The sequence below is a fragment of the Triturus cristatus genome, chromosome 4_1, assembly GCF_964204655.1.
Source record: "Triturus cristatus chromosome 4_1, aTriCri1.1, whole genome shotgun sequence".
Classification (NCBI taxonomy): Eukaryota; Metazoa; Chordata; class Amphibia; order Caudata; family Salamandridae; genus Triturus; species Triturus cristatus.
In genome coordinates this window covers 225,178,123-225,195,317 of record NC_140585.1, presented here as the reverse complement: position 1 = coordinate 225,195,317, position 17,195 = coordinate 225,178,123, and the positions used below count along the sequence as shown (strand labels likewise).

Genomic DNA, 17,195 nt, shown 5'->3' with positions numbered 1-17,195 from the left:
ACGCCCTGCCAGGGCAACTATGCGCTTTACAAATTCTCAACCAAAGCATGGGACAAAGGTAGTCTTATCTCCTCTATGCTCTTTCTGGATGAAGCTCTGTCCATTGCCTCCTCCAGGCCCCTCAAGAACTCTAGAATAACCCGGTTTTTCTTTTTATGTGTGTGAGATATCAAGTTAAGAGTTTCTGCTCCCACTTTCTTTTTTCCCCGCCGGACGACGGGTCCATCTTCCTACTTTCCATCCTCCCAAGTCAGTGCAATTGGACAACAGCTGTCAAAGATGGCCTCAGAGTTCTACAATTATTTCTCCAACAAGGGTGAAGGGGACACAGTGTTTTTTGGCCCTGCTGCCAGCCCCATTACTTCTGACATCATCACAGCTCACAGTGCAGGGGTATGACGTGGCCAAGCTCCATCAGACAATGGTTCCTGCTTGTTGCTTACCTCCTCTGGCCCTCAGTGGACAGCCCCCTTCAATCCACATTTACCTGCGGCTGCCCTCCATTTACACAGCACTCTCTACAGCTCTTAATAAGTGGCACCACTGGGCTGATTCAAGCACTGGCCACACATGCCAGGCCAAACCTTCTCTTCTGAGTCAGAACATTTCTCAATGTATACTTTGGCCGCATGGGAAACACGAGTATGCAGTTCTCTTCCTCCACCCAGTAGCGCCACAAGAGATGTCATTGGCCCTGGTGCAAGCAAGGAACATGGTCCCTTTGGCTGCTGTTGGGGTAGTAAGTACAGCAATTATCAAGGTTCAATGGGCCCCGGTGCCACTGCACCTGCTTCACCAGTGGTAGCTACGCCCCGCCTCGACCTAGCAATACACTTCCTTTCTAGTTAACACAATTGCGGATAGGGAATTATCTCTAAGTGGCCAGTGAATAGTTTAACTTAATTAAAATGTTTTACACCCTCACCATGTTTTTTTTTTCTTTTTAAACAAGAGTATTCAATCTTCTTGTGGACGGCTCCTTAATTTGCGGCCTAAAAACTTACATTTGCTTGTAATCAATCACATGAAAGGCTGTCTGAATGGGTTCCTCTTTATGTTATATTTAAGAGCCATTCCCTTATCTATGGAATTCACTTACCAATTTAACATTATCTACGAGGATATACAATAAATTAAGGGGAAATATTGTATTGTTTCAAACCGTTTTCAATGTCAATTCATCAAGGTCTGTTATTATTCGGAACAAATACCCTTATTTCTCTCTTATGTGATTCAAGGTCTTGAGATTCATCTTTCCACCATCCACCCCATGAGACTACCAAAACGTGTACATTTTTTGATTGTGTTTTCAAACTTTTCCTTTTTCAGCAATAAAATGGAAATGTGTGACATTAGAGAGTATGTTAAAATTGAAAGGAGAGAGGATTAATTTGGAAAGCTTGAATTTAAGGTAAGCAAATCTATAGCTAGACCTCAGGATGTATATATGCTACGCAGCATCCAACAAGTGAAAGGTTTCAATCATGCACGACACATGACTCAAATCCCAATATACAAACTGCTGCATCACTTTTCTATGCTATAAAAACGAAATTTTAAATTCCTTAATAGAAATTCCTATCCTGTTCTTTACTTGCAATCTGGACGCCCATCAGATCGAACATCTGAAAAGACCTTTCTGCCGCCTACCACCCACCACCACCACCACTCGCCACTTCAAACTTTCATCCTTACTCAAATCCCTCAGTCTGTCGGTAATATCCCTCATAGTGCATCACCCCATTTACTTTGCTGCTCTATACTCATTTTGGGTCTTGGCTCTGCATTTTCCGGTTTAGTCTCCGCTTCCCTACAGGTCAGTGTGAGTGCGCGAGCTTGAAGACTGAGAGGTAAGGCATTTGTTAGCTAGAAAGCAAAGGAAAGTAGGTAAGCTAATATGCAAGGGTTTTATAGATTTGCACAACTGGAAATTATTGTTAAACATCAAAGTATAATGCATTATGATTTCTAGGAAGTTAACAGTTTTCAATTTTAATTACTGCGTGGTTAAAAAGCATTTACAAAGAATGAACAAGCATTGGTAAAGCTCAAAGTCAAGGCCACAAAATACCATCTTCGGAATCTTTCAGCATATGCTTGCAAAAAAATATTAAAATTTAAAAACACTATGCCATGGTAATAAAGCACTGAAAAGATCGCGCGTTCGTTAACAAAGGAAAAAGTAGTCCCTTTTACAATTGCTAAAATGGGACAAGTGAAAACATACAAGTACTAGGGTGCTGCTCTGTGGGAGTAATTATTTGACGAAAAGTGGTAGAAAGGGGAAAAATTAATCACTCCACTCAGAAGCAAGGATTTTTAAAGGACACTGACAAACAAATGAAAAGCAGTGGGTGGGCTGTAAGCCCACAAAGTATATACAGCATGTCTTTTAGAGACAGCACAAGCACTGTCTAGGCTCAACCTAAAAATATAACCAGGCCTGAAACTACTGAACTACGCTTTCTACCCAATGCCATGATAAAACCTGCTGACAAGGGAGGTGAGATAGTTTTACAGACAAAAGAATATTACAGTCAGGATGCACATAATTGTCAAACTTTATCTACACACCTAACATCACTTCTTCCTAAGATGAAATCTACAATAGAAGAAGCAGGGATCTTGAGATGGATTACAAAATATGAGGCTGAATTTCTGATCATTGAAAAGTCCCTACTTCTACACATTACCAAAAATACATAAACCTGTCAGATCACCGTCAGGGCACCCAATTGTAGCAGGCATTATCAGAGTCCTCAAACCACTGTAAGTCTGTGGACTGGTTTTTTGACCTCTAGTGTAAACAAGCATTGGAAAAGCCAATAGGTTTCGCCTATGTAAGAGCTATTGGCAAAGCCAATATATTTTACACCAGTGTGGCTGCTGTTGAGCATGGCTAAAAGTTAGTAGGATAGAGGAGTAGAATGGAGTGTTATGAAGCAGCGTAGAGAGTCATGGAGTGGAGTGTCATGTAGTGTCAGAGTGAAGTGTTGTGGAGGGAGTAGAGTGTCAGAGTGGAAGGGGGTAGGATAGAGTAGAGGTGAGTGGCATGGAGTGTCAGAGTAGAGTAGAATGCTGCAGAGTGGAGTAGCATAGAATGTCGTGGAGTGGTGTCTAGGGTTGTCCGCAGAGTGGATTTGAGTGTTGTAGAGTGACGTAGAGAAGAGTAGATTGTCGTAGAGTTGAGTGGCGTAGAATAGAGTAGGGTAGAGTGTCAGAATGGAGTGGCACAGAGATGCACTAGGTGGAGCAATGGAGTGGAGGACAGTGTTGTAGAACAGAGTGGAGTAAAGTGTCAAGGAGTGGCATAGAGGGGGTTGTGTAGAGCATCGTAGAGTGGAGTAGTGTCAGATGAGCACAGCGGATTAGAGAGGGGTGGGGTAAAATACACTGGTGTGTAGATTGACATAGAGTGGATTGGTTTTGAGTAAAGTAGTGTAGAGCCGATTGGCGTAGAGTGCAGTGACCTAGAGTAGAATGGTGCAGAGTAGATTGCAGTGGCATAGAGTGCAATGGCATAGAATGAAGGGTCGTGGAGTGGAGTGGTGCAGGCTAAAGTGTAGAGGTGTAGAGTAGAGTTACATAGAATAAAGTGGTGTAGAGTGCAGTGGCATGGGAGATTAGAGTGGTGAAGAGTGGAGTGATACATATTAGTATCATGTAGAGTGCAGTAAAAGTGAGTGGTGCAGAGTAGAGTGCATGGCATAGAGAGCTGTGTTGCAGAATAGAGTGGAATTGAGTTCAGTGGTAGAGAGTGCAGTCTTGCAGAGTACAAGGTGATAGAGGGCAGTGACAAAGTGCATTCTCACAGAGTAGAGTGGCACAGAGTAGAGTGGTGCAGAGGCGAAGAGTGCAGAGGTGCATAGTTGAGTGGGGTAGAGTGCACTGGCATAGAGTAGAGTGGCGCAGAGTAGAGGCATAGAGTGCAGTGTTAGAGTGTAGTGGTGCACAGTAGAGTGCGTAGAGTGCACTGGCATAGAGTAGAGTGGCGCAGATTAGAGTGGCGTAGAGTGCAATGGTGCAGATTAGAGTGCAGGTGGCATTGAATTCAGTGCAGAGACTGCAGTGTTGCAGAGCAGCGTGTCGTAGAGTGCAGTGGCGCAGAGCAAAGTGATGTGGAGTGCAATGGTTTAGAGTAGAGTGGCTTAGAATGCAGTGGCGTAGGGAAGAGTGTTGAAGAGTAGAGTATAGTGGGATACAATGCACTGGCGCAGAGTAGTTTGGTATGTAGTGTAGTGACAGAGTGTATTGGTTTTGAGTAAAGTGGTGTATAGACATTGTGGTAGAGCAGTGATCTTCAAACTTTTTAATGCAGCATCCCCCAGTGGAAAACAAATCACCGGGCCCCCCTCCTCAAATTTTTTTACAATTATTCCATTAAACTGTCAATTTTTAATTATGTCTAGACTTATTTAAAGACTGCAGTTAAGTTCTGTTACCATATAAAAAATGTTTGGAGTCCTTCCCTCTCGACACCTTCTTAAATGACAAACGATGTTAGTGATGGCCCATTAGAGAGCGGTAGGGGCAGACGGAGAATTCCGCTCGTGCATGCGCAGTTTTCTCAAGGATCACCAGAGACAGCGAGGAAGAGGAGGAGGGCAGCCCGGGGACGCCGCAGTACAGGTAAGTGTTTTTTAATTTACTTTTAATTCATGTAGAATTAATTGTTAATAGGAGGGGTGGAGGCGGTTGGCAGAGCAGAGCAGAGTTCCACGGAGTTTGTTCGCAACTCTGTGGACCTCTGCGTAGCCCCGCTAAGCCAACTATGCCCAGGGTTACAGAGCGGCTTTACTCCCACAAATTGTTTTCTGCTGAAAACAAAGCACTGTTAGCAGAATAATGCTTCCTTTGGCCAGATCTTGGCGCCCTCCCCTGAGATCACTTGAGGCCCCCCTAGTGGGACCCACTCTCCAGTTTGAAAGGCCCTGGCGTAGAGTGTAGTGGTGGTGAGTGCAGCAGTGTAGACTAGAGTGCAGTGGGGTGGAGTGGAATAGTGCCGGGTAGACTGCAGTGGAAAGGAGTGCAATAGCGTAGAGTGGAGTAGAGTGGAGTGGAGCAATGCAGAGTGGAGTGACACATAGTTGAGCAGTGCAGAGTGGAGGGGCCCAGAGTGGGGTGGTGCAGGGCAAAGTGCAGAGGTGTAGAGTGCAGTGCCATAGAGTGCAGTGGCGTAGAGTACAGTGGTGCAGAAAAGAGTGGAGTAGAGAGGAGTGATGCAGAGTACTGTGGCGTAGAGTGCAATAGAGTGGCGTAGAGGTGAGTCGTGCAGAGTAGAGTGAAGTGGCATAGAGTGCAGTGTAGAGTGGCGTAGAGTTCAGTGGTGGAGAGTGCAGTCTTGCAGAGTAGAGTGCCATAGAGGATAGTGGCCTAGAGTGCAGTACCATAGAATACATTGGCATAGAGTGAAGTGGTACAAAGTACAGTGGCGCAGAGGGGAAGAGTGCAGTGGAGCATAGTTGTGTGGGGTATAGTGCACTGGCATAAAGTAGAGTGGCGCAGAGTAGAGAGGTGTGGAGAGCAGTGGGGTGGAGTGACGCAGGGTAGAGTGCAGTGGCATTGAATGCAATGGCGTAGAGTGGGGTGGCGCAGAGTGGCGTACAGTGAAGCGTCGTAGAGTGGAGTGGTGCACGTTAAAGTGCGGAGGTGTAGAGTAGAGTGGTGTACAGTGCATTGGCATGGCATGCAGTGGTTTAGAATAGATCAGAGTGGCATAGAGTGAAGTGGTGTGGGGTAGAGTGGAGTGGTGTGAGGTAAAGAGCAGAGGTGTAGAGTAGAGTGGCACAGAGTGCAGTGGCACAGAGTGCAGTGGCACAGAGTACAGTGGTGTAGAGTACAGTGGTGCACAGTCGATTAGAGTGGCATAGAGAGGAGAGATACATAATAGTGTGGCATAGAGTGCAATAGAGTGGAATAGTGGTGACTGGTGCAGAGTAGAGTGGCGTAGAGTTCAATGGCAGGGAGTGCAGTCTTGCAGAGTAGAGTGCCATAGAGGGCAGTGGTGTAGAGTACAGAGTACATTGGCATAGAGTAGAGTGGTACAGAGTACAGTGGTGCGCCGGGAGGCAGAGTGCAGTGGTGCATAGTTGGCTGGGGTAGAGTGCACTGGCATAGAGTAGATTGGCACAGAGTAGAGAGGCATAGAGTGCAGTGGGGTGGAGGGGTGCAGGGTAGAGTGCAGTTGCGTGGAGTGGCATAGAGTGAAGTGTCGTAGAGTGGAGTGGTGCACGGTAAAGTGCAGAGCTGTGGGTGCAGTGGCGTGGAATGCAGTTATGCAGACTAGATTATAGTGGCATAGAGTGGAATGTTGCAGGGTAGAGTGGAGTGGTGCTGGGTAAAGTTCAGAGGTGTAGAGTAGAGTGGCATAGTGCAGAGGCCAAGAGTAGAGTGGTGTAGAGTGCAGTTGCGTTGAATGCTGTGGTGCAGAATAGATTAAGTGTCAGAGTGGAGTGATGCAGAGTAGTGTGGCGTAGAGTGCATTGGCATTAAGTGCAATAGAGTGGCATAGAGGTGAGTGGTGCAGAGTAGAGTGCAGCGGCATAGAGTGCAGTGGTGCAGAGTAGAGTGGTGTAGAGTTCAGCGGCAGAGCGTGCAGTCTTGCAGAGTAGAGTGTCCTAGAGGGCAGTGGCCTAGAGTGGGGTGGAGCTGGTTCGATGATATAAGTCGATTGATGACATGACACAAATAAACATCCTCATTGTTCTTCAAGTTAACAGGTATGGAAATGCAGCGAAGCAAAACAGGTGAATGATTAACATCCATTTGCTTTGAATGACCTCAACAATGATATACCGTTGGACCAAATAAATTTACAGAATTGATGTTTTATTGTGTCATGTGATCAATCCAACTTGTATCATCAAACCAGCTTTCACTGTGTTTATTGCCCATGTGATTGGCAAAAAAAACCACAGGTATTCTATAAGCACCTATAAGCGCACACCACGTAGCATGATGACCACGCGATCTACGTGTAATGCAGTCTGGATGTCCTACAGATTCTGAGTGGCGGGATGCATCCACTAAGGGAAGTATAAGTAGTGAAATTGCAAACATCGGTGCATTGAGGCAGGTGATTGGAAGTAATGCATAGGTGTGTTGTAGGCGTGGAACCTTGATGAAGGTAGTCTTTGTAGGCTATATGTTATGTTAAGGTATACAAAATTTATATAGCGCACGTCTTGTCCCCGAGGGGACATCTCGGTGCTCGAGGTAGGATAGTGTCAGGAGCTGCTAATTAAAACAACCAGGTTTTTAAGCGTTTTTCTTGAAGCCAATAAAGTCTGAACATGCTCTAATGGTCATGGGGAGTTTGTTCCAATGGAACGGAGCCAGATAAGAAAAGGCACGTCTTTCGTATTTAGATGTGCGGATGCGTAGAGGGCAGAGAAGGAGCTGATTTTTTGATTTCAGGTTCTTGTCAGGGCGGTAACGTCTCAATTGTCTTGTAAATATTTGGGTCCTTTACCTGCCAAGGCCTTGTGTGTTAACCAGAGAAGTTCGAAGATTGCTCTCTTTTTTATAGGGAGCCAGTGCATATCTTTAGGCAGAGGGGCAGATGGAGTGCCCAATGGCTGTTTATTAACCAGTCGGGCTGCGGTGTATTGAACCACCTGCAGCTTGCATGGAGAGATGCGTTGGATGCTGCTACAAGCGAATTACCATAGTCAAGGCGACTAATAATTAGGGCCCGGACGAGGGTCTTGCGAGAATCTAGTGGCAACGACTGGAAGATACTCTTGAGGAGATGCATTATCCCAAAACATGTGCCACATGTGGAAGTCATTGAGAGTTCCTCACAGCGCTTCTAGGAGCAGAGGCAGGGCCGAGCTCCACCGCCCACCAGTTCCAATCCCAATAAAGAAGAGCTTTTCCAAGAAGTAGTATTTCGGTCTTGTCTCAGTTCAGTTGCATGTTTGTAATTCAAGGCTCTTAACGCTTTCTTTATCAACCTCTGTGCGACTACAGAGGATGGGGTCCTCCTGTCTCTCAGGATGCTTATTGCCCATTATGACAGGGTGAGCCAGACTGCACGCTCATTACTATGCCATTTTTGTTGCACTGTGAATTGATTGGTTTGTCTCACTATATTTGTGCCATGACTCGAGCATGCCTATATATACGTGGCCTGTCAGCATGCAGTGGTAATCACTATTAAATTGCGGACCTCTGCCCACATGCATTTAATGGTTCTAATTTGGTTTTAAACTAACTGATATTCCCCTTTCACTACATGAGACAAAGATCAAATGAGGATTAAACAACGAAAAAAACACAGAACGACCCACCAGGGTCCAGCTCAACCAGAACACATGTATTGTTAGCAATCAAAAATTGGTGCAAAAGCACTTCCTACATCCGTCATCCAAAGATGCAAAGCGAGTCAAAGCATAAATCCAAAAATGGAAGATGCACTCATTGAAATTGAACACATTAAATCCAATAGTCCAATTAATGTGATGTTTCTTTCTTTTAATTCTGATGGTTAGAACACGAACAGTGCACAGCCAACGCGTTTCGTTCCATGCAGGAACTTCGTCAGGGCTATTGAAGAGGCAGATATAATATCCAAGAGCGGTATATATGATCCTTTAGATCTTGGTTCGTCTTGCGTGTTATTAGTTATGTAGAGGTGTATGTACAAGGCGGACCCTCATATAGTCCCAATGATGGTACGCATAAGAGGTGACGAGATGGACAAAGGATGGTAAGTATTATCCTTCATATGTAGCGTCAGGTCTCAGCATGGTAGCTATGAGGGTCCGCCTTGTACATACACCTCTACATAACTAATAACACGCAAGACGAACCAAGATCTAAAGGATCATATATACCGCTCTTGGATATTATATCTGCCTCTTAAATAGCCCTGACGAAGTTCCTGCATGGAACGAAACACGTTGGCTGTGCACTGTTCGTGTTATAACCATCAGAATTAAAAGAAAGAAACATCACATTAATTGGACTATTTGATTTAATGTGTTCAATTTCAATGAGTGCACCTTCCATTTTTGGATTTAAAGATCAAATGAGGTACACCGGACCAGCAGCTACGGCCCGTCCACATGAGCTGAAGGACCATTCCCACCCTACCCCCCCCAAGGAGAACAAAGGTCAGCCTCACAGACACTCTTCTTGATCAGGTCAGGCAGTTATAAGCTAGACATGCCCTAAATGCACATACTCCTGGCTGCCGGAGCTGAACGTTGCCAGGGTGAGGATTTCATGGCCCTGTGGGAGTGACCTGCTTAGCCTGGCAAATGTGCCTCGAGGTCCTCCTCCTCATGAGTGGAGGTTGCACGGATTGCCTGGGACGTGGGGTCTTCAGTTTTAAGCCCTGAAATGCCCAGGGCTGAGTGTCAATCAGTGACACCTCGTCACAGAGTGGGGTGGGGTCAGCACTCTCACTGACCCCATCCCGCTTTGTGATGAGTGAGGGAATGCGGCCTTCCCTCACTCGTCACAGAGTCAGCCAATGAGGGAAGGCAGCAGTCTCACCCTTACTGGAACCTCCGAGGCTTCCCTCTCTACAGAGAAGGTATATTTTATGTGTGTTTTATGTTTGGTGCATGCATGTATGTATGAATGTATGTGTATTTGTGAATGAGTGTTGCGAAAGGGGGAGGGTCAGTGTGAATGTATGGGTGTGAGTGAGTAAGGACCCCCACCTCCCCCTTCCCTGATAAAATGACTGACCGCCACTGCACAGCAGGCAAGAATATTTTCACTCATTATAATTGTTTCACGTCCCCTATTTAAGTTATAATTTAGATAGGCCCTTAGGCTAGGGATCACTATCCATTTCCTCTAGACCAGACCTGAGTGACTGTGACATATGGCTGAAACATGTTGACACTAAAAATCACTTATATATGGATGTAGGCAATCTAACAAATCTGGGAACATCTGCTATTCAATTTTCGATCCGTTCCCTGTGCATGAGATCAAGAGCTCCCCCATCTTGGTGAAACTAGCTGATGGAACAATGTTGCACCAGTCAGTGAGATTTTTCTTCAGCACTTCTTTCACTCCATATTCTACTTCTTCGCTGTGTTGAATGGTGGTGGCGGTTTCAGGAACGCACAGCGTCGTACTTGGTGCTCTTTTCAGCAGCCATTTAAAAATGTCACAATTCCAAAGGCCTTGGCTGCATCCATAGGAGGTTGCACCTGCTGTAAGCACAATCTCTGTGCTTATACTTGGGTTGTCTCGTCCGATCTTGACGTTGTAAAACACTTTGTCTTTTTTTCGCCAGTAAATGTATTTTTGTATCTCGCACCTGGTTGTCACTGCCTTTAGCGTTTTGCTTTGTATTGATGATGGCTCTATGTTATGGCACAGCTCAGTACCTCTTTCTTCAGCCTTGTCAGCAGGTTTTCGGTGGGCTTTCCAGTCCTGCTTCTCCACAGGGCCTTAAACTTCTTTGAGGGCCATACATGGGCTGGAGTGGTGCTTCATCGCCACATACGCCAACTTTGTACTGCTTTTGTCGATTTGGGCAAATGTGGCACGCACGAGCAGCTTGCTATATCAATGGAAACTCTCAAGGAGAGCCATCTCGTTTCTTCGGGGCATGTATCCCCTACTTGTCACTAGTTATAGCATCCTACCCAGCCCGGAAGCATGAGCAATGAATGCGCCACACGCGGAGCTCTAGAGTAGATGTCTTTGTTACTTAGCATACGATCACACACGGCTTCCACTCATTACATCATAACCTTTGATAACCACATCTTAACACGTCCCAGCAAGTTATGTAATTTCTTAAAGTCCGCCACAAACTGCAAGGGTCGTAGCGTGTCAGTCTCACAACACTACAACTCCTTCATTATTTGTAGGCCGGAGAGAATCTACTGATGGTCCATGGTGCCGAAGGCTGTCAAGAGGTGAACAGGGCTATGTCACCATCACATGAACTTCTACGTGCAAATAGTACAGAGGTGTTCCTCAATCTCAATCAAAATCCTGCCTGGTGATGGTGCGGTTTGTGACTGTTCTCAAATTCATAATAATTGAGGGGAAAGGTCAATTAACAAGTGTGACCTCGTGGAAGTATGTGGGCAATTAGGCTATTTGCATCGGTCACATCGTCACACACGCCAGCCGGCAGACAAACAAGTCATCTTTCCCCATCTTCTTCAAATCTTTGCTTCAGACTTTCTCAGAACATAGAATGCAAGCAAACACCAGTAGTTAACACCATAATACCAACATTTTGATTAGATGAGACAATGTTGACATTCCATAGCGTGTGCTAATTAATAGTTAATGTACTCTGAATAGGACTTTAATTGTTATTTGCCTGAACTGATGGCAAGGATACATAATGAGTAAAACAGTCATTAACAGATGTCAATGCATGCTAGTCACTAGGCTATAGTACCTAAGCCACTTAACACCTTCATCACAGGCAGCCTAACAGGGCGACCGTCCACGCTAGCTTCATATCCCTACTTCACACTCTCATCGAACTTAGAATGCAGGCAAACAGGAAAAGTTTGAGTTAGCATTTAAAGCATTCTGAACGGGTGACCAAATCTCATCATTCCATAAAGGGTGGCAATTATCAGGGTGGCTACTGTTCTAACAAAAGTACCAGTCATCAGTGGCAGCTGTTAGGGAACGGTGGCGGGGGGGTGGGGGGAGGGGAGAGTGGGACGCATCTGAGAAAATAAAAGCATAAAGTAAAAATAAAGCAAACGTAACTGCCAGTCGTAATCCCAGCCGCAGCCTCTCTGCCGCCTCTCCTCGAGGGAAACACCCGTGCTCCCAGGCTCCCCAAGCCAACGACAATGCTGCATTGCGGCATTTTGATCGGTCTGAGTGACGTGGTTCGGCACTCAGATGGTGACTGGGAGCCTGTGCATGTTCCCCACCAAGCTGTGTAATGCAGCCTGGTGGGGAACATGCAAAGTGCGCATGACTGTTTGGCTGGCCCAAGATGTCCCGTCAAACGTTCATGCGCACTATGATTGGGCAAACCACTCCTCCCCTGGCCTCTGCTCCGGCCAGCCCTTCCCCAGTCCCCCACCTAGGAAGGAAAAATTAAATGATAATAACGCTTCGTTATTATCATTTTATTTTTCCTCTTCACTGCTCATAAAGCAGTAGGGCGGCGCTCCTCCGCCTTAGCGGAGGAGCCGCCCCTGGCAGCCCTGACTAGCCAGTTTGTCACAGTTTGATTGCGCAAGTTGGAATCACTCATAATATTCCTCTTTTTACAGTAAGATGCTTTGCATGTCTTATGGACTTTTGGAAATAATGTGGCCAACCCCACATTGGACTTTAAATCATTGTTCCCATTGGGTGTGAAGCAGGAAGAAGTTATTGGAAATCTCTGACTTACGCCTGCCAATTGATTACACCTGCAAAAATCCAATAGTGAAATAAGACGACGTAACTTTCTCATGTGCCTAATTTACTGAATCTTTAGTTTTCACTTCAGTTTGACACAAACCTGGGGACGCCCACTAGTGAGACTGGTGGTCAGATGAATCCCACACTGCTGTGGGGCTCACCCCCTGCAGGGCCCCTTTCATGGCATTTACTAACATTTAAGGGGCCTTCCCACACGAATCTGCTAATTTAAATGCCAGCTGCTGCCGAAAAGTTGAGAAAAAGCTCTAATCCTCCAAATGTTCATAGGTCAGGTGGAGGAAGAAATGATATTAGAGAAAACATTTTTAAGTGAGAGAAGAAAAAGTGTGTAAAGGTAATTTAAAATGGTGTCAAATCAACCCACTCCACACTGCAGTGCATTACTCGGTGCAAGAAATATGCATTGTAGGGACTTTGAAACAGTCATACCTTTCCAATGAGCTCCATATGCTTAGAATGTTCTTACAGCAAACCTATACTATTTACATTCTCAAGGAAGATAGTAACCCTCCCCCCCCCCCAAAACGACACCTTAAGATCAGATGTCAAAGTAGCTTACAAAAGTCGCAGGTTCTGTCTGTTTTAGTGAGGCAGACAATGCCTGTTGTGCCATTACAACTACATTTTCTCGTGTTTTGTATACACAATATCCTGCTGGGGATTAGAACCGTCCAAAGTTCACAAACTGCCGATGACGAGGCAGCAGTAAAGCACCAGGTGTTGTTTACCTGTCTAGCAGGCCTTGGCGGGATCAGCATTCCTACTGTTGCATCAGACACCCTCGCTCTCAGGCTCAACCGGTTCCAGCACATGATCACTTCCTGTACAGCTGCCCCATGCATCAAGCTCCTTAAAGGGGCAGTCGCTTACATCCACTCTTTCTTCACTCTCCCTAAACAAATCTCACTGACATTTTCCTTCCTTCGTTTTTCCTTTCTTTCTCCTTTCCATTTTCTTTCCTTCTTTCTCTATTTGTTTTATTCCTTACAGACATCTTTCCCGTCTGTTGTCTTATTCCTTCTTTTTCTTTCCTTTGCACTCTTCTTTTTTCTCTTCTTTTATGCTCTCACTCCATTTGCTGCTCAGTTGTATTTTAATTGTGTTTTTACCATTTCTTTCTTTTTTTCTGTATCTGTTTTGTTCTTTTCCCACTCTCTGGCAAACTTCCATAGCTCTCTCGTGGTATAGTCTTGCTGTTATTTATTATTTTCTGCTTCTCCTTCTGTCCTGGACCAAGGAGTCACATTTTATAGTTCAGCAATGCTGTAAAACTAATTCAATCTGTCAAGTGACACCCCTGCTCAAGCTGGTGTCCATTTTTTTCTTTATAGAGTTTTATATAGCACGATCTAGACCCAAAGATATCAGGTATCAGAGCGCTTAACACGAGCACCAGTTTCCTTATAGATGAGCACAGGGAGATGAAGTGATTTGCCCAGAGTCACAGGATATTGAGCGTCGTTGCCAAGACTCGAACCCAGTTCCCCAGCTTCGAAGTCGACTACTCCAACCGTAAGGCTACATCCTCTCCCCAGTAACGGAGGCCAGGAATACCTATAGGAGAAACTAGAAGCATTCTCATTCTGTTGTTCTCGGAAACTGAACAGGCACTTTCACATGATATTAAGATTGTTGTATTATGCAAGCCTGTATGTCCAGCCGCGTGTCTTTCCAACGCATCATGAGCCTCAATATGGGAACCAATGGTAAAGATTACAACATAGTAACCAAAGTTGTAGGGCGCTATATTGAAAGCTGGGAGGAGAATTTGTTTTGCCTACAATAGTCATGGTATGGTCACACCAATTGGCCAGTTCCATTATCCAAGGCACTTTGAACACTAATTTGGTGGTTTTGATAATTCCTTACTCCAGTCATCCTCCTGCAGGTTTCTTGTAGTGCCTTGGGGTATATCTAGTGTATTACCCACTGAATCGCAAAAGAAAAGACTTTTCTACAGATAGCAGAATGTTGTGTGAAACAATTCACAACAGATCTCTGGTCTGCAAGTCTGTACACCAGAGATGCTTTGCAAACATTGTCTGAGAACTTTCAGGTTTCATTCTCAACCAGGATACAAGGGATTCTCTCCATCTTCAGTGTTCGAGTCTCAAGCAGAATGGGCTGGAAGCGATTGCCAGTGGTTAGACAAATTCAAAGTATTTCTACAATCAACTTTTGTGTGTTTGATGTACCACCCTTAGTGGCGAGGGTATGCCCATACATGAGTCGGATGCTCACTGTGCCCCTAGATCAAAGCTATACCAGACTGACGAGCCCCAATCAAGGCAAAACTGGTCTAGGGTTGCTTGGGTTCCAGTTCACAGGAAACCTGGCGTGGTAGTTTGGGCTGCACAGTTCCCACTGGAGCAGGGTCAAGACGGATTTGCATATGGCTGGGTCCAAATGAGGTGGCATAGTAAGCAAAAGAACGATGGGTTGGAATGCTCTTCAAGCATTAGCCAGTGACTTGACTTATTTTCAGCATTCCTCCGGCGGCCATTTTTGTATTTGATGTACTGCCCTAAGTGGGTAGGGCATGCGAAGACGTGGATCATGTGCTCAATGTTCCACTATAACCAAGCTACACCTGATTGATCAGCCCCAATCAGGGTGAAACCAGACATGGGCTGCTTGTGTACCAGTTTAGGGAGAACCTGGCCTGCATTTTGGGTGTGACTTTTTCTGTTGGTGCAGGGTCAAGATTGATTTTCATTTGGCTAGGTCCAAACTGAGGTGGTGTGGTGGGCAAAAGAATGAAGAGTTGGAATGCTCCCCCAAGTGATTGCCAGTTGTTAGACATTTTGCAAGCATTCCATCCATCACCTGTTTTGTGTTTGATGTAAAGGCCTAAGTGGCAAAGGTATGCCAAGACGTGGGTCCTGTGCTCACTGTACCACTGAAACCAAGCAACACCCGATTGAAAAGCCCCAATCAGGGTCAAACCAGTCTTGGGTTGCTTGTGTTCTGATTCAGAGAGCTCCTCGTCTGGCAGTTCGGGCTGGACTGTTCCTACTGGAGCAGGGTCAAGACTGATTTACACATGGCAAAAGAACAATAGGTTGGAATGCTATCTGAGCGATTATCATGGTTAGACGTTTTGCAATTAGCTTTGTGTGTTTGGTTGATTGATACCACTTGCCCCCAAGGGCTCTCTGGATCTTCAGCAGTGCATGCGATGTGGTAAGAATAGTGGCATACAGCTACTGGTGGCCCCATAACCCCACCCTTTGCACAAACCAGTGTGAGTCCCGGAAAGTTGCCCACAGGAATGGAACACGGGCTCTCGATGGATATAAAGGATTGTGCTTGGACACACATGAAGGCACGGGGACTTAGTAGTTCCTGCCAAGGGTGTGACATAAGATGAAGTTATGGGACAGTCATTTCCACCAATATGTGCCACAGCAGAGACACCATTTTATGGACATTCATAAGTGGTATCAAGAAGCTTGCAAGAAAACAGACTTTTGCTTCATGGAGACAAATTAGAATTTCTGAAGTTCAACCTAGAATACTTTGGGTATTTATTCCTTGTTGAGTTCAGGTATTTATTTAATGCTGTAGTGGGACCTATAACTCTACCGATATAAGACCTTGAAAAAGTCACCTGCAGTAGTCTGATAGACGTATAATCAAAAGGCAGGGACTAGCAGCTCTTCTAGGTCTAGCCACCTGTGCTCCTAGCTCGTAGTACTCAGTCCTGGGAGGGGAGGGGAAGGGGAAGGAGAGCTTGGAGTATCAGAAGATTCCGGGGAGTCTTGGGAAGATTAAGCCCTCACACACCCAAATGGGAGTCATGCTTCATCACTGGATTTTTGCTCCTCGTAGGACAGCGCTGCAATGCCCCCACAGGCCCCCTCTAGAGGGCTCTTTATCAGAGATCTTAATTTCTTTGCATGTTTATGAGTGCAAGAATGTGTAAGTAGGGTAGTGTGTGAAAAATAGTGAGTTACAACTACCCAAGGAGTGCTCTATACTTTTATTCAGAGGTCACCAATGGTAGGGATAAAAACCATAATGTGGGTACTATCTATCAGGGAATTTATGCCCCATGATAGTTCCACAGTGTTTGATACTGGAGTTCCTTTAAATTTAGGTCGGCATGTTTCACGCCTTTTTGGCCACTGTGGGATCTGTGGCGTTTCTTAAGGACCAGATTATAAAACCTATTACACAACACTCCAGCAGGAAAATTGTTAGAATACACTATACCTATGTGTATAATGAGTCTGAATCTGTAATCCAACCCATCTAGTATCGTCTTAAGGCCCCTTAGATCGAGGCGGAGGACCGCCTAGTGACTGCGGTATCATGTCCTGCACAGCTTCGCGTCCTGGACTTACCTGTTCTGACCGCCATGGGCTTATTGTTACATACAATACAGACCTGATTGGTGGCTAATATAGTCACTGTGCATCAAATGTACTAGAATGTATAGTGCAGGTACCGGTCCTTGCTCGTTTAAATGATCAGTTAATTAATCTGTGCTTGATAGCCATGTTTTCTGACACTCGCACTAACAGGCCCGAGAAAGAAAATTTGCATTTTCAAGGCTTTTTCATAAGCACAACAGCTGAAATGTGGTTACAAAGAAAGATGACCTTGCAATTTCCTATGGTAGAAAGAAGGGGAAAGGAGCAGTAAGATCCTAAGTATGTTCCATATTTTGAGCAAGAAGTATCGCTCACAGTCCTGTGTGTAGAGTCTTAAGATTATGAGCACTAGGACACTCGCGGTCAGGAGGGACTTTAAACAGGAATTACACAAGCAGCTGGGAGATGTTAAGTCGTGGTTATTAAAGTTATCAATGC

At 45.3% G+C, this 17,195-nt stretch overlaps 1 protein-coding gene across 3 annotated transcripts in view; it reads right to left on the bottom strand.

Annotated features, from left to right (window-relative positions):
* Nucleotides 1-17,195, bottom strand: part of RAB19 (RAB19, member RAS oncogene family) — a 102,810-nt gene that overhangs the window by 29,786 nt on the left and 55,829 nt on the right. The window contains exon 1 of one of the 3 annotated variants that reach the window (XM_085651910.1): nucleotides 13,110-13,218. The exons of the other annotated variants lie outside the window; for them this stretch is intronic. Coding sequence (XP_085508036.1) covers nucleotides 13,110-13,193 — 84 coding nt within the window. The 5' untranslated portion in view covers nucleotides 13,194-13,218. Of the gene's footprint in view, nucleotides 1-13,109; nucleotides 13,219-17,195 lie in introns of those variants that run through there. 3 annotated transcript variants of the gene reach the window in all.